Raw genomic sequence first — 23311 nt, forward strand, 5'->3', positions numbered from 1 at the left:
GGGCGCTAGACCTGTGAATGTGGGGGTCAAGAAGGACTTACCTGCTGATGTTCTCCTTGGAAATGACTTGGCCCCCCCTTGTTTCTGCCTACGCTCCTATGGGTCCCGCTGATGTTAACCATGTGACTACCCGTGCCCAGATCCGTGCAGCAGAGACTGACCCACCTGCTGCTAAGCCCCAGGACGCTGAGCTCAGTAAATCTCTATCCGCTATTGATATGTGGAGGTCCCGTTACAATGCGCTGATGAAGAAGAGGAGCGCAGAGGAAAAAGCACGTTTAGAACGTGAATCTCTGCTAGACAAGCTGCACCGACAGACTGCAGAAAACACCAGCTTGAGAGTGGAACATGAAACATTAAAGACAAACTTAGCGACACTTGAGGAGAAGCTGACGCTGGCTCATAGTGAGGTGCAGCAACTCAAGGGCACCCTATGTCAGTATGAAGGGATTGTGGATACCTATAAAGAGCAGGTACAGAAAACTCGTAAGGAAGCTGATGGGATTTTGAAGGACTGTTTAGCCCTAGTCTGGGCACTGAGGAAGTTGAACCCTTGTTTGTATGGACAGGAATTCTCTCTCATAACGGGAATACAGATGGATTGTCCTGGCAAACTGACATGCCTTCCACCTCCTAGTCCGGTCATCCACAGGTTGACCCGCAAAAGGGTCAAGCCGGGTCTGCCGGAGTGTTCCACAAGGGGGGAGCTATGTGACAGACCCTTCTGTCAGGACTGAAGGAGTTAACTGTGTTTAGCTTTAAGAAACTATTTTCTAAACACAAGTTGCTGGCTCCAACCATAATTTAGTTAGTGATAAGAATTCCATTGTTTGATCACCCTCAGAGAGAAAACGCCTAAGTGATAAGAAGAGCCAAGAGTGTCTTGTGGTTGAAGTGTTTAAGTAATATAATTCTATTGTATCATGTAAAAGGGCTCTTTTCCCTCCATGTAATGTACAACAGTCTTTCAACCCCCATCTGGGGAGGGGGGGGGGGGTCAGACCTGCATAAATACTAGGCATAGCCTTTAATAAATGTCATTCTGTTTTAAACCTGAAACTGGCTGGGTTGTGAATTGCTGATTCCCTATGCAAGACATTGTTCCCTGGTGTTAACCCTTGGTATACTGTTGGTACCGTTACACCAGGCATTAGTTAGTATGTAGGGTAGCCTTATGCTTATCCCAGGCATTCGTTAGTATGTAGGGTAGCCTTATGCTTATCCCAGGCATTCGTTAGTATGTAGGGTAGCCTTATGCTTATCCCAGGCATTCGTTAGTATGTAGGGTAGCCTTATGCTTATCCCAGGCATTCGTTTGTATGTAGGGTAGCCTTATGCTTATCCCAGGCATTCGTTTGTATGTACAGTAGGATAGCATTATGCTTATCCCAGGCATTAGTTTGTAGGATAGCCTTATGTTTATCCCAGGCATTCTTGAAGCCCCCCACAGTAATGTATTTGTCATTAGCACCTCTTGTAGAAGTTTATTTCATGAATCAATCACCCTTTCTGTAAAGAAGCTTCTACAAATTGCTCCTGACTCTACTATCCTTCAGCATGAGATCATGACCCCTTGTTCTTGAATTTTTCTTTTTATGAAAAATGTATTTACAGTCTCCGCTTTACCAAGCCCCTTAATATACTGGCACTCCATTTTGTTCAGCGGATAACCTGCTGATATGCTTTAGTGCACACTAAGTAATCTGAAAGAGTCGAGGTGACCCAGGGCACTAAAGAGGTGTAAATTCTCACAGGACCATTTTCCTGCACTTCAGTGCCCACTAGCTGCCAGATAAAGAGTTACATGCAGGACTCCCTCATCACCAGGTCCTGATAATGATGTCAGCTTGAAGTGAAAAAACTGCCTCCAGCCTGCTGGTACCTGGCAGCTAAGGGTTTACAAGCCATAGCAGGGAGTGCAGGAGACCATGTTACATGTTGACAACCGCCACTGAAGCTAAACGAGCGCTTTTACCACAGTGCTAACACATTTGGAAATCACTGCTTTCAGTTGAGATTTTCATGGCAATATAAGAAAAATAAACACACTATGAAAGCAACTGTGCTTAAAGGGACAGTCTAGTCAAAATTAAACTTTCATGATTCAGATAAGGCATGTAATTTTAAACAACTTTCCAATTTACTTTTATCATCAAATTTGTTTTGTTTTCTTGGCTCATATGCTAATGTCTAAGCCCTTGAAGGCCGCCTCTTATCTCAGGACAGTTTTTCACAGCTAGAGGGCATAGTTCTTGTGTTCATATAGATAACATTGTTCACACGCACATGGAGTTACATAGGAGTCAGCACTGATTGGTTAAATGCAAGTCTGTCAAAAGAACTGAAATAAGGGAGCAGTTGGCAGAGGCTTAAATACAAGGTAATCACAGAGGTAAAAAGTGTATGAATATAACTGTGTTGGTTGTGCAAAACTGGGGAATGGGTAATAAAGGGATTATCTATTTTTAAAAAAAAAAAAAAAAAAAAAAAATCTGGTCTAGACTGTCCTTTTAACATGAAAGAAAGTGCAGAAAGTTAGCGCTTGGAAAACAGAGGAAGACAGACCAGTACTTTTTAGGTAAGTTCTGCATATTACTATTATATAAATCTAAAAGCATTGTTTATGTGTTTGTTTATCTCCTTTTAAAAATAATTAAAAAAAAAAAACAGAAAACAAGTGAGGAAGTTTTCATTTTGAAAAGGAAACAGTTTACAAAGCTGTAAAAACATAAAGATCTAGAAACTCTCTAAAATCAGTAAGATAATTATTGATCAGCAGAAAATGTCTAACTGCATGTGTCGTACCTTCATTGCTTTCTGAAGCATCTTCTGCAGTGCTCGGTGTTGTAGGTATAGCTGGATTTTGGGGTTCAGTCCAGTCTGTGTTACTAAACTTAATGGGAAAATAAAAAGGTGAAAAAAGTTCAAATTTACATCAGAGAGAGGAAAAAAAAAAAAAATGGTGGTCAGTAAAGTAAACTTTTTACCGATTGCATTCAGGGTATCACACGTTTTAATTCTGTATTAAAAAAGGACAGTCAAGTCAAAATGAAAAACTTTCATGATTCAGATAGGGCATGCAATTTTAAACAACTTTCCAATTTACTTTTATCATCAAATTTGCTTTGTTCTCTTGGTATTCTTATTTGAAAGGTAAACTTAATTAGGCTCATATGCTAATCTCTAAGCCCTTGAAGGCCGCCTTTTATCTTTTTCACAGCTAGACAGAGCTAATAAATGTGTGCCATATAGATAACATTGTGCTCACATCCATGGATTTTCTTATGAGAGGGCACTGACTGGCTAAAATGCCAGTCTGTAAATAGCACTGAGATAAGGGGGAAGTCTGCAGAGGCTTAGATACAAGGTAATCACAGAGGTAAAAAGTGTATTATTATAACTGTGTTGGTTATGCAAAACTGGGGAATGGGTAATAAAGGGATTATCTATATTTTTAAACAAAGATTCTAGAGTAGACTGTCGCTATGTAACTTTCTAACAAGTGCTATGCTGTCCCTTATTCGTTGTCGCCGATTCCCTCCTCTCTCCCTTAGATTCCTGCAGAGAACAGCCCTTAAAAGAGCTGTACAGTGAATACTCTTAGTTCCCCTCAATAGAACAGGCGAGACTGTGTCTTATAGAGCTTAAGCATTTCCAATGGTACAGATATTTAAACACACAGCAGTTGGAGTAGCACAATTTGAATACAAAGGGTTGACCAACAACCACTCAGTTCCCCACCGGCCCCCTTCCCACAATCCCTGGCGTCATCATTTGGTTTGTGAACAGATAATTGAATTAACTCTGTACATCAAGATGCATTGTGTAATATTTTACAAAACATAATACATTTTTCTTAACAGTTATCACGAAAACAGTAACTAATAACATTCAAAAAAGCTGAGTCTTGGGTAAACCCATGACATTACCCCCCCCCCCCCCCATCTGGAGAAGACAATACGTGGATGCCCAGACAGATAAATCTGTGATTGGCTGGCACTTTAGTGGTCGTCTTGCCTGGATAGTCCATCTGCATTGCTGTTAATCCGTCCTGGCTGATGCTGAATAGAAAGTGCCAAAGCTCCAACATAATAGTCTCCCATTGTCTCCTGAGACCCTGTTTAGCCATAACAGTGGGTTATGGTCCGTTATGATGGTAAATTCCCTCTTGTACAGATAAGGCTGAACTCTTTTGAGTGCCCACAACAGAGCAAGTCACTCTTTTTCAATGGCTGCATACCCCACCTTTCGATCTATTAATTTTCTGCTTTGATAGAATATCGGGTGCTCCTCTCCATTGTCATCCACCTGGCCCAGGACTACTCCGAAGCCATACATAGAGGCATCTGTCTGCACTAAAAATCTTTTGTTAAAATTGGGGGAAGTCAATACCGGGGTGTTTCCCAATGCAGCTTTCAGAGTTTTAAACACCTGGTTACACTTCAGGAACCACAGGACTGTCCGGGGCAGCGATTTTTAGGTTCGGTCTGTCAGGGGTTTGGCTGTTGCACTGTAATTGGAGACAAACTTCCTATAGTAGCCTGCCGTCCCTAGGAAAGCCAACACCTGCTTTTTAGTCTTGGGTATGGGCGAGTTTACAATTGCCTCGATTTTGGCCGGTTCTGGTCTCTGTTTTCTGCTGCCTACCCAGGGCCAAGATATTGGACTTCAGCCATCCCTATCTGGCACTTGTCTGGGCGAATAGTGATACCTGCTTGCTGTATCCTTTGTAAAACCATAGCTAAGTGTTGGAGGTGTTCATTCCAAGACTGGCTAAAAAAAAGCTATGTCATCCAGATAGATGGGCTTCAAGATTTTATGTGCACCTAACATATAAACCAGCCGCTGGAATTTCGCTGGTGCGTTCTTCATCCCGAACGGCATGACCTTAAACTGGGACAGGCTAAATGGGGTGATGAGGGCGGATTTGAGGATAGCCTCGGGGTCCTGTCAGTATCCCCAGGTCAAGGCCAGGGTAGAGACCCAAGTGGCGGCTGCGATTCGGTCTTATAGGTGTCTACCCGGGGCATGGGGTAGGCATCAGTAGTGATTTTCTCGCTTAGACGATAATCAATATAGAACCGAGTGGTCACGTCCTTCTTAGGGACCAGGACAACAGGGAGACCCACGGGCTGTGAGAGGGTTCTATGACCCCTAAAGCTTTCATCTCCTCTAGTTCTTAATGGATATGCCCTCTGACCGCTTCAGGCACCCGGTAAGCGGGTCGGCGTAAGGGGGTCTTGCCCTGGAGTTTCAACATTGTGGTGCATTAGGTGGGAAACTCTGGGTGGGGCTAAAAATAGAGGGCTTGTTGCTGCAGTACTGTTAAAATCTGGGTTCTTTCTTGGGGAGTTAGTCGGGGGTCTAACTTAATTTGAGTGAGGTCCCTCTCAACTTGGGCTACAGTAGTGAGGTCAAGGATAGCTCGATCATCGGCTTCCGAGTGAGTTGGGGCACATATGGCTGCTACGTGAGCTTGGCTTTCTCTCTACGACCTCGTATGGTCCCTCAAAAGCAGCCTGAAGCTTGTTCTGCTTTGTGTGGCGCAACATTAATACCTTCTCTCCCACCGTGAAATCTGGGCTTTGTATGCTGGTCATAGAAATTCTTTTGATTGGTTTGGGCTGCTTGGAGGTGGTCTTGGGCTAGTTAAAATTAATTGCTCTAACCTTTTTTGGAACTCTACTACATACATTATAGCTGGGGTCTCTTCAGAGTCACATTTTCCTTCCCAATATTCCCTCAGAATATCTAGGAGACCACTGACCCTGCACCTGTACAGAAGCTCAAAAGGGGAGAACCCTGTAGACTCCTGGGGTACTTCTCGGTAGGCGAAAAGCAGGTGTGGGAGAAATTGTTCCCAGTCCGCTTGCTGGGCAGTAAACATCCGGATCATCTGAGGGTTCCATAGAACCTCTCACAGAAACCGTTAGTTAGGGGGTGATAGTGGGTGGTGAATAGGGCTTTTACTCCACATAGGTCAAAGACCTGTTGCAGTAGATTAGATGTAAACTGGGTACCCTGATCAGACAATACTTCCTGTGGGAATCCTACTCGAAAGAATATCTTTATAAAGGTTAGTACCTATTGTTTCAGCAGAAATTTTGTGCAGGGCAACTGCCTTGGGGTAAAAGGTGGCAAAATCTAACACTGTGCGTCGTATGTAATCTTTGCCGGTACGGTTAGGTTTGGCAAGGGGGACAAGATATTTACTGCTACGCGTGACAGAACAGTTCTCCTAACTAGGGGCAAGGGCTGCAGGGGTACTTTAGGGGCATCGTGGAGTTTGCCTACCCGCTGACATATGTCGCAGGTCAAGCAATGGTATTTGACATCCCAAAATAGGCCTGGCCAAAAGAAAGCCTTAGTTAGCTTGTATTCTGTCCGTGAGACTCCCATGTGTTCAGCTAGTGGGGCTTCGTGGGCAAGGGCCAGTAAGGTAAGGCAATATATTGCGGGTAAGATTAGCTGCAATCAGGGTACGGCTGTAACACTCTTTGTGTTGCTTGGTATGTAGAGGCATAAGTTATTCTTCCAAATTATCTGACTGGAGTAGGGACCTATTTCTCCTGAGTTTGCCCTTTCCCTGTAACCTCTTAGGGTAGAGTTTGTCAGGAGGAGGACGCGGAATTTGTCAGGGGGTCAGCTAGACAGGTGGTTGTAGGTGCGGTGAATTGCTCTGGTACATAGTGGCTCTCTAAATGTACTAAGTCATTCCCCAACAGTACATCCGTAGGGAGTCCCGACATGACCCCCAACATCTCGGCAGCCCTTCGAGGTGCCCCAGTCTAGGTGCACATGGGCCATAGGCACCTGGTGAACTTGGCCACTGGCAACCCTTATATTCGCCATGCGATCCATGGTCCAGGCAAAGTATGTGGCTGGATTAGTTTGAGGGTAGCTCCTGTGTCCCAAAGACCCTCAGCTAGGCGTCCATTTACTTGAAAGGACTGGCAGTGGTGAGTCCAGTTGTCTCAGTCATTTTGCTGAAACAGAGAGACTTTGTGGTCATTTCCGTACTCCTGTGGTGACCATTGGGTAGTGTCATTGTCAGGGGCTCTGGTTATAATCTAAATCAAAAGAAAAATAAGCAACCCCCCCAAAGCACTCAGCAAAAGCAACAATATTCTCTAGACAAAACAAAGTCTCACCCCACCACTGTAGGGACAAAATATTAAAACATAACTTTTCTTTAAACACTTTAAAATATATAAACACACATTTAAAAACAACATTAACTAGGTTAAAAGATATATAGGCAGGTAAGGTTGATACACGCAAGTCCTAATAAGGCTATAATCTTATTATGCAAATGCACAGATACCTCTACTTCCTACCCATACGCCATCTTGTGGATTTTTTTTAAACTACATGTTCCCATTTCATTTTAAGGTGTTCACTTCTGTTCTGCCAATACAAATTGCTGTTATTTGTATTATTGTAGAAGAGACCTCTGTACCTCGTTCAGACAAACCCCTGAAGTACTGGGCAGTTAATAAACTGAGATTTGCAGCTCTGGCTAAAATGGCCAAACATGATCGCTCTGCCCCATGTAGTAGTGCTGAAAGTGAAAGACTGTTCAGCTTAGCGTCAGACGTCCTTACTGATAGCAGAAACAGAGTTATAGCTGAACATACAGAGATGCTTCTGTTCCTTAAAAAGAACTTGCCACTAACTTTTGAAAAATGATTATAATTGCTAGATTTTATTACAAGACCAGAGACTTCATATTTGCATTACTTTCCTTTACTACTCGTGTGCAGCCTTAAAAGTACATATATCACATAAACAGTTAAAATAATACAGAGAAAAAAAAAGTCTATATAACTAGCCAATGAGAATGCTAGGTTAGAGACCAGAGAAAAAAATGGACCAATCAGAAGACCCCTATTGGCCATAAACAGACCAGTGAGCACCCCATCTTCCTCTTTCTTTTGCTGCTCAGCAACAAGATATGAGTGCAATTATATTTCTCTCAGATATTAAATTATTCGTTTTGTATTATTAATTGTTTTTCCAGATATGTATTACCCTTATTTTTTCCTTTCCCTCTTATTCTTTGTGCATTAGATTATTTGTTAATTTTCATTTTCTCTATTTTTTCTATTTTTGTTTCCCTGTTCGTTTATTCCTTCTCTGTTTGTTATTTTGTTTATTACCCTCATTTCAATATACCTGCTTTTCAAATCTCTATTACCTCTTTATTACTGTGTTTTTCTGTCTCCCCCTCTCCTTCTGGTCACGACGACCGCCGCCATCATGCGGGCGTTTACTCGTGACATCACAGCCCGCCTTCATTTTACCTCAGTGGAGCCGTCAACGCCTCCTCCTTCATCAACGGAAGTAATCTTCTTGGCTACTTTACAGTTTCACTTTCAATCTCCTCAAATTGTTGCCATCGACATTCATTTTGTTTTTCTCTTTCATTTGCAGGTATTTTATTGAACACTTATTTCTGTCAGAGAAATTTTCATTTTACATTTCAACTGTTATATTAAACATATTAATACTTGGTATATTTAAATTCTTTTGGTTGCTTAGGTGTTTTGCATTTCAAGTCTTTCATTTTACCTTATTATATATTTATTATTTTTTTATTTTTTCAAGTGTGTTTTTCATTTTATTTATTTTTTAATATGTCTCAGGACAATTCTGCTCCTAACCCCCTGACTGAACAATCTGTTCAGAAAATTATAGACAACTCTTTAGGAAAATTAATGTCCCATATGACATCTTTAATGGCAAAATCCTCTGCTAAAAAAGCAATTAAAAGAAAAGCACCTTCTAGTGCTGTGAAAGCAAGCAAAAAAGTTTTTTGTAAATCTAAACATTTGTTATCAGAATCCAATCTTCCTTGCGGCAAAGGAAGTAAAACATCCGCAAAACGGGAGTTTTACTGCAAAAATCCAAAGTTATTTCTAAAGATGAGGTTTCAGACTCCTCTTCCTCTTATAATTCAGATAATTTTTCTGAGGATTCAGTTAATTCTAATGATTATGATTCAGACTCCTCTTCTGATTCTGAACCAAAATGTAAAAAATTTAAAAAAACACTCTAAAAAAATCAAAACATTTGGATGAGGATGAATTTAATTTTGCAGATGCCTTAGGTAACCCTCGCTTTAACGCAGATACCTTGCATCACCCTCGGTCATCTGAATGGTTTCCCCCCATGGAAATTGCTTAAAGAAAACGTCTAGAAATAATATGAGGGCTGAATGCCCTAGACCCTTACTCCCCAAAAATAGTAATGTTACCCCGGATATAGAGCCCAAAGTTCTTAAGTTTATTGGAGCTCCCGGGTAAAAAATAAATTAAAAAAAAGGTTTAGATAAAGCCTGGAGGAATTGTCAAGATAAACTGCTTGATTCTATTGGCCCAATTACTAAAATTGTTGAATTATCTGAAGAGGCAGTTTTAAAAAGAAACCTCTATGGATCCATCTCTCGTTAGAGAATGGGTTCAGCGTATTTTATCTTTTGTTGGTAACACCAATGCTGCCATCATTGTAGAAAGAAGAAAGAATATTCTTCGTAAAATAGACCCAAAAATTTGCGATTTTGCGGTTAATGAACTTCCTTCTGACAAAGATTGTTTCCTTTTTGGAGATGCCTTCCTGAAAGACTTAAATCTTTATGCAAACATTTTCTCTATCCTTAATAAAGTAAAAACTTCTATGAGAAAAATCCTTCACTACCACACATTAATCCAGACCTCACTTTCAAAAAAACTACACTCCTCAGTTCCAAACTCCCAGATATGCCAATGAAGCCAACACCTCATACAGTTTTTTCCTGCAACGTGCCAGACCATGGCATCAAAGAGGTGAACGCATCCAATCACGATTTTGCCCTTCTGCAGGTAAAATTTCCTCTTTTTTCCTCCTCCTCCTTCTTTCCCACTAAGAGTTGGAGGAAGAATAGCTTTCTTTGCTCACAACTGGAATCTCATAACTTTGGATCCTTGAATTTTAAACACAGTTCAGGGAGTCCAAATAGATTTCATATCTCCTCCTGTGCAAATTTTATTTCCAAAACCTATTCATTTTTCTCAAAAAGACAAAGTTTTGGTTCAAAAAGAGACAGAAAATCTTCATCAAAAAGAAGCAATCTCTCAAAGTCTAAATCCTCAGCTGTCCTATTTTCAGCAACCTATTTTTAGTGAAAAAGAAAAATGGCCAGTTCAGACCTGTTATAAATCTAAGATCTCTCAATGCTTACGGTGTTTACAATCATTTCAAATTAGAAGGTATTCATCTTCTAAGAGACTGCCTTTTGGACAACGATTGGCTTGTCAGGTCAAAGCTTTCAGATGCTTATCCCACTTTTCCTATGGCTCTGGAACATTGGAAATATCTAACTTTTTCTTGGGAAGAAAAAAATTTGAACTTCACTTGTCTTCCTTTTGACCGTTCCTCTGCCCCATGGATTTTTACAAATCTTCTCAAACCTATAGTTTATTTTCTGAGACTCAGAGGAATTTGTTTAATTATCTATCTGGACGATATTCTTCTGATGAATCAGAATTTTCTCTCTCTCTTCAATCTCAATTAACCATGACAATAAATATCTTTGAAAACTTGGGTTTTCTTGTAAAAAGGAAAAATCAGTGCTAGTTCCTTCCAAATCTCTAGTTTTCCTTGGTTTTCTTATAGATACATCGAAAGCCTCTTTAAGTTTGCCCTTTTCCAAGATAAAGAACATCAAGAAGGAAATTTCCTAGACTCTTTCAAAACAATTTGGGGGGTAGTTATCAACGTGTCTACTTTACCTACCTTCGCCGGTCCAATACGCCGCTTAAGCTCGCCTACCTTCGCCGCCGCGGACCTGCAAAAAATTGCCTAAGTTATCAAAAAAGCTGTCAAAAAGCCGTGCACCAAGTACAGGGCAATGAGCAGCGGACTGTGAGAGTTAACACTCATCCGATCTCGCTGCTCTTCTGCTTTTTTACAGCTTTTTTGCTAGCCTGTCACTAAGCACCCACACTAAACTACACTGTTCTACCCCCTAAACCGCCGCTCCTAAACCCCGCCGCAACTCTTATAAAATGTATTAACCCCTAAACCGCCGCAACCTACATTATACCTAGTAACCCCTATCCTGCCCCCCCAATACCGCCGCCCTCTATAATAAAGTTATTAACCCCTATCCTGCTGATCCCGCACCTCGCCGCAACTAAATAGTTTAACCCCTAAACCGCCGCAACCTACATTATACCTAGTAACCCCTATCCTGCCCCCCCAATACCGCCGCCCTCTATAATAAAGTTATTAACCCCTATCCTGCTGATCCCGCACCTCGCCGCAACTAAATAGTTTAACCCCTAAACCGCCGCTCCCGGACCCCGCCGCAACCTATATTAAACTTATTAACCCCTAATCTGCCCCCCCTACACCGTCGCCACCTATAATACATTTATTAACCCCTATCCTGCTCCCCCTACACTGTAATAAATTTATTAACCCCTAAACCTAAGTCTAACACTAAACCTAACACCCCCCTAACTTAAATATTAAATAAATCTAAATAATATTTCTATTATTAACTAAATTAATCCAATTTAAAACTAAATACTTACCTTTAAAATAAACCCTAATATAGCTACAATATAACTAATAATTATATTGTAGCTATCTTAGGATTTATTTTTATTTTACAGGTAACTTTCAATTTATTTTAACTAGGTACAATAGCTATTAAATAGTTATTAACTATTTAATAGCTACCTAGTTAAAATAAAGAGAAATTAACCTGTAAAATAAAAACTAACCTAAGTTACAATTACACCTAACACTACACTGTACTTTAATAAATTATTCCTATTTAAAACTAAATACTTACCTGTAAAATAAACCCTAAAATAGCTACAATGTAATTAATAATTACATTGTAGCTATTTTAGGATTTATATTTATTTTACAGGTAACTTTGTATTTATTTTAGCTAGTTATAATAGTTATTAAATAGTTATTAACTATTTAATAACTACCTAGCTAAAAGAAATACAAAATTACCTGTAAAATAAATCCTAACCTAAGTTACAATTAAACCTAACACTACACTATCATTACATTAATTAAATAAATTAACTACAAATAACTACAATTAAATAAACTAACTAAAGTACAAAAAATAAAAAAAATAAGTTAAACATTTAAAAAAATATTACAACAATTTTAAGCTAATTACACCTAATCTAAGCCCCCTAATAAAATAAAGCCCCCCAAAATAAAAAAATGCCCTACCCTATTCTACATTAAAAAAGTTCAGAGCTCTTTTACCTTACCAGCCCTTAAAAGGGCCTTTTGTGGGGCATGCCCCAAAGAAAACTGCTCTTTTGTGCCTGTAAAAGAAAAATACAAACCCCACCCCCCAACATTAAAACCCACCACCCACATACCCCTAATCTAACCCAAACCCCCCTTAAAAAAACCTAGCACTACCCCCCTGAAGATCATCCTACCTTGAGTCGTCTTCACTCAGCCGAGCCACCGATGGAACCGAAGAGGAGATCCGGAGCGGCAGAAGTGATCCTCCAAGGGGCGCTGAAGAAGTCTTCCATCCGATAAAGTCATCATCCAGGAGGCGCTGAAGAAGTCTTCCATCCGGGCGGTCATCTTCAAAGCGGGGTCTTCAATCTTCTTTCTTCAGGATCCATCTTCATCCCGCCGACGCGGAACATCCTTCTTTCCCGACGGACTACCGATCAGATTTTTCCTACCTTAATTCAGATTGGCTGATAGAATCCTATCAGCCAATCGGAATTGAAGGGATGCCATCTTGGATGACGTCCCTTAAAGGAGCCTTCATTCGTCGGTAGTCCGTCGGGAAAGAAGGATGTTCCGCGTCGGCTTGATGAAGATGGATCCTGAAGAAAGAAGATTGAAGACCCCGCTTGGAAGATGACATCGCCAGGATGGAAGACTTCTTCAGCGCCCCTTGGAGGATCACTTCTGCCGCTCCGGATCTCCTCTTCGGTTCCATCAGTGGCTCGGCTGAGTGAAGACGACTCAAGGTAGGATGATCTTCAGGGGGGGTAGCGTTAGGTTTTTTTAAGGGGGGTTTGGGTTAGATTAGGGGTATGTGGGTTTTAATGTTGGGGGGGGTTTGAATTTTTCTTTTACAGGCAAAAGAGCAGTTTTCTTTGGGGCATGCCCCACAAAAGGCCCTTTTAAGGGCTGGTAAGGTAAAAGAGCTTTGAACTTTTTTAATGTAGAATAGGGTAGGGAATTTTTTATTTTGGGGGGCTTTGTTATTTTATTAGGGGGCTTAGATTAGGTGTAATTAGCTTAAAATTGTTGTAATATTTTTTAAATGTTTGTAACTTATTTTTTTTATTTTTTGTAACTTAGATTTTTTTATTTTTTGCACTTTAGTTAGTTTATGTAATTGTATTTAATTGTAGTTATTTGTAGTTCATTTATTTTATTAATGTAATGATAGTGTAGTGTTAGGTTTATTTGTAACTTAGGTTAGGATTTATTTTACAGGTAATTTTGTATTTCTTTTAGCTAGGTAGTTATTAAATAGTTAATAACTATTTAATAACTATTCTAACTAGCTAAAATAAATACAAAGTTACCTGTAAAATAAATATAAATCCTAAAATAGCTACAATGTAATTATTAGTTATATTGTAGCTATATTAGGGTTTATTTTAAAGGTAAGTATTTAGTTTTAAATAAGATTAATTTAGTTAATAATAGAAATATTATTTAATTAATATTTAAGTTAGGGGGTGTTAGGGTTAGACTTAGGTTTAGGGGTTAATAAATTTATTACAGTGGCGGCAGTGTAGGGGGGCAGGATAGGGGTTAATAAATGTATTATAGGTGTAGGGGGGGCAGATTAGGGGTTAATAAGTTTAATATAGGTTGCGGCGGGGTCCGGGAGCGGCGGTTTAGGGGTTAAACTATTTATTTAGTTGCGGCGAGGTCCGGGATCGGCAGGATAGGGGTTAATAACTTTATTATAGAGGGCGGCGGTATAGGGAGGCAGGATAGGGGTTACTAGGTATAATGTAGGTTGCGGCGGTGTCCGGGAGCGGCGGTTTAGGGGTTAATACATTTATTATAGTTGCGGCGGGGTCAGGGAGCAGTGGTTTAGGGGTTAATATGTATAGAGTAGCTTGCGGTGGGCTCTGGGAGCGGCGGTTTAGAGGTTAATCAGTTTATTATAGCTTGCGGTGGGCTCCGGGAGCGGCGGTTTAGGGGGTAATAACTTTATTTAGTTGCAGCGGTGTAGGGGGGGGACAGCTTAGGGGTGTTTAGACTCGGGGTACATGTTAGGGTGTTAGGTGTAGACATCTCCCATAGAAATCAATGGGATGTCGGGCAGCAGCGAACTTGTACTTTCGCTATGGTCAGACACCCATTGATTCCTATGGGATCCGGCGCCTCCAGGGCCGGAAAAGTGCAGAGCGTACCTGCTAGTTTTTTGATAACTAGCAAAAGTAGTCAGATTGTTCCGGCACTTGTGTGCGGAACATATGGAGTGACGTAAGAATCGATCTGTGTCGGACTGAGTCCGGGGGATCGAAGCTTACGTCACTAAAGTCTACTTTTGGCGGTCTCTAGCCTTTGATAACTAAGGCGAATCAGCCTCGCCACAAATACGCTGCGGAATTCAAGCGTATTTGAGGTTGACGGCTTGATAACTACCCCCCTTTGTCTCAGTCAGACAGATAGCCTGAATAGAGGATGAAAGTAATCCAACCATTCTGGCTATCTTTCCGGCCCCTCTTCATTATCGCGAACTCCAAAGGTTAAAAATCTCTTATCTTCAGAGGGTTTTTCATATTCTCACCTCATTCCGCTATCTTTAGAAACGAGAGAGGAGCTTTCATGTTGGCTTTCCCACATGGAAGCTTGGAATGGGAGGGCTATTTTTGGGAAAACTCCAGACTTAATTATAGAATCCGATGCCAGTCTATTAGGCTGGGGAGCATGTTGCGGTCCATCCATTACCGGAGGGAAGTGGTCCGCAGAAGAGAAAGATTTACATATAAACTGTATGGAACTTTTGGCCGGTTCTTCCGCGGTAAAAAGCGTCGTAAAATCTTTGGCTCCTGCTTCCATTCTTCTCCAGATGGACAATATCTCAGCAGTAAGATATCTCAATAGATTGGGTGGCACAAAATCAAGGAATCTTTCCAATATAACCAAGGACTTTATTCATCTCTGTCTAAACAGGAATATTTCCATCAAGGCAGAATATATTCCAGGTCTTTCCAATTCTGCAGCAGACTGGGGTTCTCGTTTTCTCAGAGATTCCAGCGATTGGAAAATTCACAGGAAAATCATCCTTTCTATTCAATCTCTTCTTGGTCCTTTTTCTTTTGACACGTTAGCTTCTCGTCTCAATCACCAACTCCCTCTATACTTCAGCTGGCGTCCAGACCCCGATGCATTGGCAATAGAGGCCTTCTTACAAACCTGGCTGAATCAAGGAGCTTATGCGTTTACTTCCTTTTTCCCTGATAGCTCGTACGATTTCTGTGGTTTGCAGGAATCTTCCATCTCTGACTCCAATAACCCCCCTTTCGCCAACTCAAGCTTGGTATCCTTCTCTTCTCGAGATGTCCTTCAAACCTCCTCTTCTCCTCCCTGTTCTTCCAGACCCAGAAGGCAACCCTCACAATCTCATTCTCAACCAATCCCTCAGGTTAATAACTTGGTCGATTACGGGGGACTCAGAAATCTCATCAAACTTTCAGACTCAGCTAAAGCTCTCATGCAGGATTCATGGGCTCCAGGAACCCACAAATCTTACCTTTCCGCATAATCCAGATGGTCTACCTGGTGCATGCTTAGGGGTTTGGATCCCTTTTCCTCTCCTCTAACTCAAATTCTTAATTTTCTCTCATCTCTTTGACCTGGGTCTAGCTTATAAGACTATTAATCTTTCTAGATATGCTATTTCCGCTAGACATGACTTTATTAATCTACCTATTGGATCTCAAATCTATTAGATTAAAGAGACCTCCTACACCTAAACATAATTTCTTTTGGGATGTAGATTTAAATTTTCTCTCTCTTCAAATCTTGGCCCTCTAATGATTCTCTATCATTAAAACAAATTTCAGCTAAACTAGCTACCCTTCCTTGCCTTATCTCTTTTCGCAGGTTTCTGATGTTTGGGCTCTTGATTTCAACTCTAAATCCTTTGCTCCTGAAGGTGTCACTTCTCTCATTTCCCGTAAAAACTAAAACTTTATCATCTTCTATCCTTATTTTCCATCTGAACCCTCTCTGTGTTGTGTCCTGTCTTAAAGCCTATGAAACTAAAACTTCTTCCTTTAGAAATTCTTCTAATAATCAACTCAAGTTGTCCTTTGCTCCTCCTCACGCTCCTGTCTCTCCTACATCTATTGTGAGGTGGATTAAATGGGTGATGTCTGAAGCTGGAATTGATCTTGCATTCACAGCTCATTCAGTTAGGGGATAAGCGGTTTCTAAAGCCCTTTTAAAATCTGCTCCTTTACAAGATATTTTGAAGGCAGCAGACTGGTCCTCCAATTCAACTTTCAAACATTTTTACTTTAAACCCATTCAACACGCCTCTCTAAATCTTTTTCAATAATGGCTTTAAACATGCAAATATGAAGTCTCTGGTCTTGTAATAAAATTCAGATTATCCTAGTTTTGTGAAGGAATAATCTAGATTTTATTAAAGACACAGAGACACATACTGTTGTTTTACTTGTTATTTTCTAACGATTTATATTTTATTTTAGTTACCAACTACTCAAACATCATTAATTAAATCTGGATTTGTTCCTTCAATCAAGACATCTTCAACTTCATGGAGTCATAGATGGATCTTCGGATGTTCATCCCTCTACCCCGAGTTTTCTTTCGAGTCAAAATTCTTTAAAGTTTCTTCAAGTGTTATGGTTCCGTTTTGTCCTATGTTTGTTACTTGGACTGTTGGGACTATTATGTTTCTTCAAAAGATTCTTTGTTATGAGCATCAAGCAAGAAAGAGGAAGATGGGGTGTTCACTTGTCTGTTTATGGCCAATATGGGTCTTCTCTATTATTTTATCTGTTTATGCGATTATATGTACTTTTAAGGCTGCACACGAGTAGTAAAAGAAAGTAATGCAAATATTCATCTCTGTGTCTTTAATAAAATCTAGGATAATCGGAATTGCCTGTTATACATTAGCTTGGGATGTGCATTGCTACAACAACATGTGTTCACATTTTTAAAGTGAACATTTTACAAGTGAGGCACTAACAATAGAATTATATAAGAATTATACTCAGTATTCACCACAGTGCTGCTTATTAAGATACCATGCTGCCTATTGACATCTGCTGAAGAAATGCACACTACATCAAGCTAACCCTACTCTCTCTCTTCTGCTTTCAGGTAAGTTAATAGAGTCCCTGTCAATCTGCAAAGTATTCACTGCACTCTGGTGTTTTTTCCTCTCCTGTAACTCTCTTTTGGTATGTGAATAGAGTCCCTGTCAGTCTGCAAAGTATTCACTGAACTCTGGTGTTTTTTCCTCTCCTGTAACTCTCTTCTGGTATGTGTATATTTATATAGAGCAAATGATTTAAAATTGTTAATTTAGACCTACATTTGTTGTACTGTTATCCAACGTCTTACTTCTAATGTTTTGTTAGTTAAAGTGAAGGTAAACTTAATCACTCTGCTATGAAAAAATCGATATAGTATTAAAATTTAATAGGATGTTCATTCATGATTTTTTATATTTTTGTATAGTACCTTTGTTTTCTTGTTTAATTTGCTCCGATTTCGCTTGGAAAAAAACAACCCTTTTTTTTTTTTTTTTTTTTTATAAAACAATGATCACGTTGTTTATACAGCCAATTGATTTTCGGCCGTTAGGCGGCCGTCAATTGACGTCACAAGCTGATGCTTGATTGTGCGCATGCACGACTAATTATATCTCCTCCTTGAAAGCGAGCGCGTCCTCGTTTTGCGTATGCGCATTAGGCGTTTCAATTGTTTGCCAAATACCCACTGAGGACTTCGTTGACCGTGATTAACGCGTGAGCTTTTGAGAGCGATCATTTTTGTGCGCATGCGCGGTAAGAAGAGGATAGATGTGCACGAGTGTAGTTCTGACGTATAGAGCAGGTGGGACCGCTCTATACGTCTATGTATTGAAAACACGGAAATGCTGGATGGGAGGAGATTAGGATCGTAAGGAATAGTAAAATAACTGTTAGTAAATATGGTCAAATAAAAGTTTTTTTAAAAAATAAACCTAGCGACTACCTTGTACGTTAGAAAAGGAAAATAAAGAGCTATTTGTATGTGAATAACTTTACCTTCACTTTAATTGCCATCCTTACCAATACTTGCTATTATTCTAAAAATGTATAGCTGTCTTATGCCACAGTTTTAACCTCCTCCAAATTTTGTCTGTTTACTTAACTCACCCTGACTAGACCAGAATCTAACTTTTAAATTGGCCCTTCATTTGTCTCCAATTTATCAATCAAGTAATTTAGTGGACACAGCTGACTTCCCTGCCTATATATTTAACATTTGCATGGGCTGTGCATTGCTACAACAACATATGTTCACATTTTTAAAATGAACATTTTTATAAGGGAGGCATTAACAATAGAATTATACAAGAATTCAACTCAATTCAAGGATTGGGCAAGGGGCAAGACACAAGGCAAGTACTTTTGCAATATGTTTTATGTACCTCATTGTCTCCTTATGTAATTGCTGCAGCAATACTGTCTTATGTGTTTAATTGGTTCCCACTTTTGTAAAAATGCTCAATATCTTCATATCCCTTTTTGCTACCTCTTGTCTCAATAATAAACTACATTATTCAATTATTCCTTCTCCCTCTCCTCCTGCACTGTTCATTAGCCCATCTCTCTTAAACTCACCTTACTTTTGTACTCATGAACTTTACCTATTCCTAAACACTCTCTCTCCCCCCTGCACCTCGTCTCAAAAACAGTCTCATTACTGCAAATCTTTATCTCATGTCACTCTCCCTCTTGCTTTTACTAACTGCTGGTGACATCTCCCCTAATCCTGGTCCCCAACAACTGCCTAGCCGTGCACATCCATGTGTACCGTCCCATAGACTCAGAAAACAAAACTCAGCCAACCTTACTCACATTCCTCTTGCATCAAAAGCCACTACCCCTTTCACTTGGGCACTCTGGTACTCTCGCTCTGTTGGCAACAAGCTCAATTCTATACATGACTTCTTTATCCCTCGCTCCCCCAACCTTCTGGCCCTAACAAAAAATTGTCTCTCTCCCCTAGACACAGCATCCACTGCTGATCTGTCACATGGGGGTCTCCACTTCAGCCACACTCCTAGGTCTGGTAATAGACAAGGTGGTGGTGTAGGTATTTTACTTTCCTCTCGTTACACCTTTCAAGAAATACATCCCATCTCTTCCCTCACATTTTCCTCATTCGAAACCCTCACTATTTGCTTATTCTCTCCTCTTTCTACCGACCCCCTGGCTCCATCTGCAAAACAACTTCTGCAACTCACTTCCTCTTTCGGTTTGTCACAATGGACCGATTCTCCCACTCACACAGGACTGTCACTCCCTTGACCTGATCTTTAGCTATTGATGCTCTCTCTCAAAATTCACAAACTGCCCCTTTCCTCTTTCTGACCACCATCTCCTTACTTGCAACATATCATCCCTCCCTACAACTCTCCCTCCTTCTACTCCTCACACCAAACTTCACAGAAGCATTACGTCATTAGATCAGCAACAGCTTGCTAATTCCCTCAAACTTCTCCCATCATCCTTCTCCTTTTCCTGCCCTGACCAATCTGCCACTATAATTCCACCCATACATCCATCCTTGACAAACTAGCCCCTCTTACCATAGCTCGGAAATCACAGACTCATCCTCAGCCCTGGCATACTCCTCAGCAGTACGGGAACATCTGCGTAGATACCGTTTCAGAGCGGCACTGGAGAAAATCTCGACATTCAGCTGATTTTCATCATTACAAATTAATCTTGAACTCCTACTATTCTGCCCTTAATCTCCATAAGCAACACTACTTCTCTACTCTTATCTCTAATCTTTCTTCAAACCCAAAACGTCTGTTCTCCACTTTCAATACTCTTCTCCGCCCTCCCCCACCTCCTAATACAACTTCTCTGTCAGCTCAAGACTTTGCCAGCCACTTCATTAACAAAATCGACTCCATCAGAAACTAAATCAGCTCTCCATTCTCTCACCCCCTTAAATGCTCTCAACCAACCACAACTCACATAACCTTAAACATAGCTCATTCTCCCCTGTTACTGAGGAAGAAGTTTCGGCACTTATACTGCGCTCTCACCTCACTACCTGTCCCCTTGACCCTATCCCCTCACAGCTACCCCCCTCCCTGCTACCCTTACCCCTATACTCACACACATTTTCAACCTCTCCCTCAGCACCGGTATATTTCCCTCATCTCTGAAACATGCACTGGTCACACCTATCCTCAAAAAAAAACCTTCCCTTGATCCTACCTCCCCATCCAACTACCGCCCTATTTCCCTCCTCCCTCTTGCCTCAAAGCTTCACGAAAAAATAGTATAATGCATGCCTATCCCATTTCCTTACATTAAACTCCCTCCTTAACCCACTGCAATATGGATTTCGTCCCCATCACTCCACAGAGACAGCAATTGTTAAGGTTACCAACAAACTATTTACAACAAAATCAAAAGGCCACATCTCTCTGCTTATCCTCGATCTGTCCACAGCCTTTGACACTGTTCACCACCCTCTTTTGCTCTAAACCCTCCAATCCTTCTGTATCTGTGGCACAGCCCTCTCGGGGTTCTCTGACTACCTGTCAAACCGTACCTTTAGTGTAGCCTTCTCTGGGGCCTCCTCTGCCCCCTCACTACTTTCTGTTGGAGTACCGCAAGGCTCTGTCCTCAGTCCCCTTCTCTTCTGAATCTACACGCCATCACTAGGTTTCCAAAATAAAGTCCCACGGTTTCCAATATCATTTGTATGCTGACGACACCCAAATCTACTTCTCTGCACCAGACCTATCTCCTTCCTTGCTAATCCGTGTCGCTAACTGTCTTGCTCACATCTCTTCCTGGATGTCCTCTCATTACCTCAAGCTAAATCTCTCCAAAACTGAGCTCCTCATTTTCCCCCTTCTTCCAAAATCTCCACCCCCAATCTCTCTATAACTGTCGACAACTCCATCATTACCCCTACCCCGCATGCCCGATGTCTCGGGGTCACATTGGACTAAGATCTTTCCTTCACTCCTCACATTCAGTCCTTGGCTACAGCCTGCCGCTTCCACCTTAAAAACCATCTCCAAAATCAGACACATCCTTACACAAGACACAACTAAGATTTTAATCCACTCTTTTACCCTTTCCCACCTCGATTACTGCAACTCTGTCCTCTCTGGTCTCCCTAGCTGCCGCCTAGCTCCTTTACAATCCATAATAAATGCCTCTGCCAGGCTCATCTTCTTTACATGTCGCTCTTCATCTGCTGCATCTCTCTGCCAATCCCTTCACTGGCTTCCTCTTGCCTCTAGGATCAAACACAAAATTCTCACTCTGACATACAAAGCCCTCAAATGCACTGCTCCCCCCTATATCTCAGACCTTGTCTCCAGATACTCTCCCACCCGTCCCCTTCACTCTGCTCATGACCTCCTACTCTCCTACTCTCTTGTCACCTCATCACACTCCTGTTTACAGGACTTCTTCAGACTGGCTCCCATCTTGTGGAACTCTGTCTCGCTCCACAAGACTCTCCCCTAGTTTTGAAAGCTTCAAGCGCTCCCTAAAGACTCTACTGTTCAGGGATGCATACAACCTACGCTAACCTTTCTTTATCAAAACAACAGGGTAGGTATAAGATACAACGCTCAAATCTCAAATGCTATTCCCAAAAGGTAAGTGCACCTCCTAACATCAAACCAAAATAGACAAAGAACAAGGGGATATGGGAACGCGCTGTAAAAAACAGCATATGAGAGGTAAAGAACTATATAAGGAATGTAGATTACACAAGATTATAATAAAAAAAGTTTATAAATGTATTACAATAAGCGATGCCGGCATCTGATACAAAGTAAAATAGTACAATTAAAATAGGATAAGAATCAACATAAAATGTGAGACATCAGTGTGTAATGCTGTAAGTAGCTGAAAAAAAAAAAATAATATGTTGCAAAATAACACAATGTTAAAATTGATACAGAGTCAATGTTACCGTCCTTTCACAATCAGGCCAGTGATTAGAGTGTCTGATCCAGCTGTTTATATGAATGCAGGTATAACTTGGGTGATTCCCTCTGCGTTGTTTATAAAACAGCGAAAAAACTTGCAGAATCTTCTGGCTTGTATCCAATGACTGAGTTAAATTTCAAAGACACATTCACAGCCGTATTTGCGGGATGTCCCGTGCTGTGGGCCGGTTCAGGTCAGGAGGTTAAAGTGCAGGAGTAATGATAAGCAACGACAAACTTTGTTTCTTTGAAGTTAAAATGAATCAGACTGCTTTTAACAAATGTGGGTCATGGGTGGGAATTACGCATATAGAGTCAATTCATATATTAAAGAGGCTCAATGCACAGCACCTACCGCATATGTAAGTCAAGCAGATGTATTGCAAGTGAAGTTTGTAACAGCGTCCATATTATTCAGATTCCAGTGCTGGACAGAAGAAAGTAGATCATGGGTATGATGGTATTTCCAAATTTCTACGCGTTTCAGCCTGGTCAGGCCTTTATCAAGATCATGATAAAGGCCTGACCAGGCTGAAACACGTAGAAATTTGCTCATAACTTGTGAAATTAAGTAGTAGGTAAGGTGGTTGAGACCAACTCTTATTCACAGAGTTGTTTTTTCTTGGAAATACCATCATACCCGTGAAAGGACGGTAACATTGACTCTGTATCAATTTTAACATTGTGTTATTTTGCAACATATTTTTTTCAGCTACTTACAGCATTACACACTGATGTCTCACATTTTTATGTTGATTCTTATCCTATTTTAATTGTACTATTTTACTTTGTATCAGATGCCGGCATCGCTTATTGTAATACATTTATAAACGTTTTTATTATAATCTTGTGTAATCTACATTCCTTATATAGTTCTTTACAGCGCGTTCCCATATCCCCTTGTTCTTTGTCTAACCTTTCTTTATACCAGTTCTTCTCCTCCATTGCTATCCCCTTAACCCCCTTAGCATGTAAGCCTAAGAGCCCAGCTGTTTGTAAATCATCTTCTTAACAGCTGACTACAACAGTGCAACTCTTGGCAGGGCCCTCTACCCATTTGATCCCTATATT

At 40.7% G+C, this 23311-nt stretch overlaps 1 protein-coding gene across 1 annotated transcript in view; it reads right to left on the bottom strand.

Moving 5' to 3' along the window:
- The window catches only part of ARFGAP3 (ADP ribosylation factor GTPase activating protein 3), a gene marked incomplete in the record, with an annotated part of 126537 nt that overhangs the window by 81532 nt on the left and 21694 nt on the right, over nt 1-23311 (bottom strand). Inside the window, 1 exon segment of the mRNA XM_053719099.1 lies at nt 2806-2893. Coding sequence (XP_053575074.1) covers nt 2806-2893 — 88 coding nt within the window.

Source organism: Bombina bombina, chromosome 6 (assembly GCF_027579735.1).
Source record: "Bombina bombina isolate aBomBom1 chromosome 6, aBomBom1.pri, whole genome shotgun sequence".
NCBI classification, from domain to species: Eukaryota; Metazoa; Chordata; class Amphibia; order Anura; family Bombinatoridae; genus Bombina; species Bombina bombina.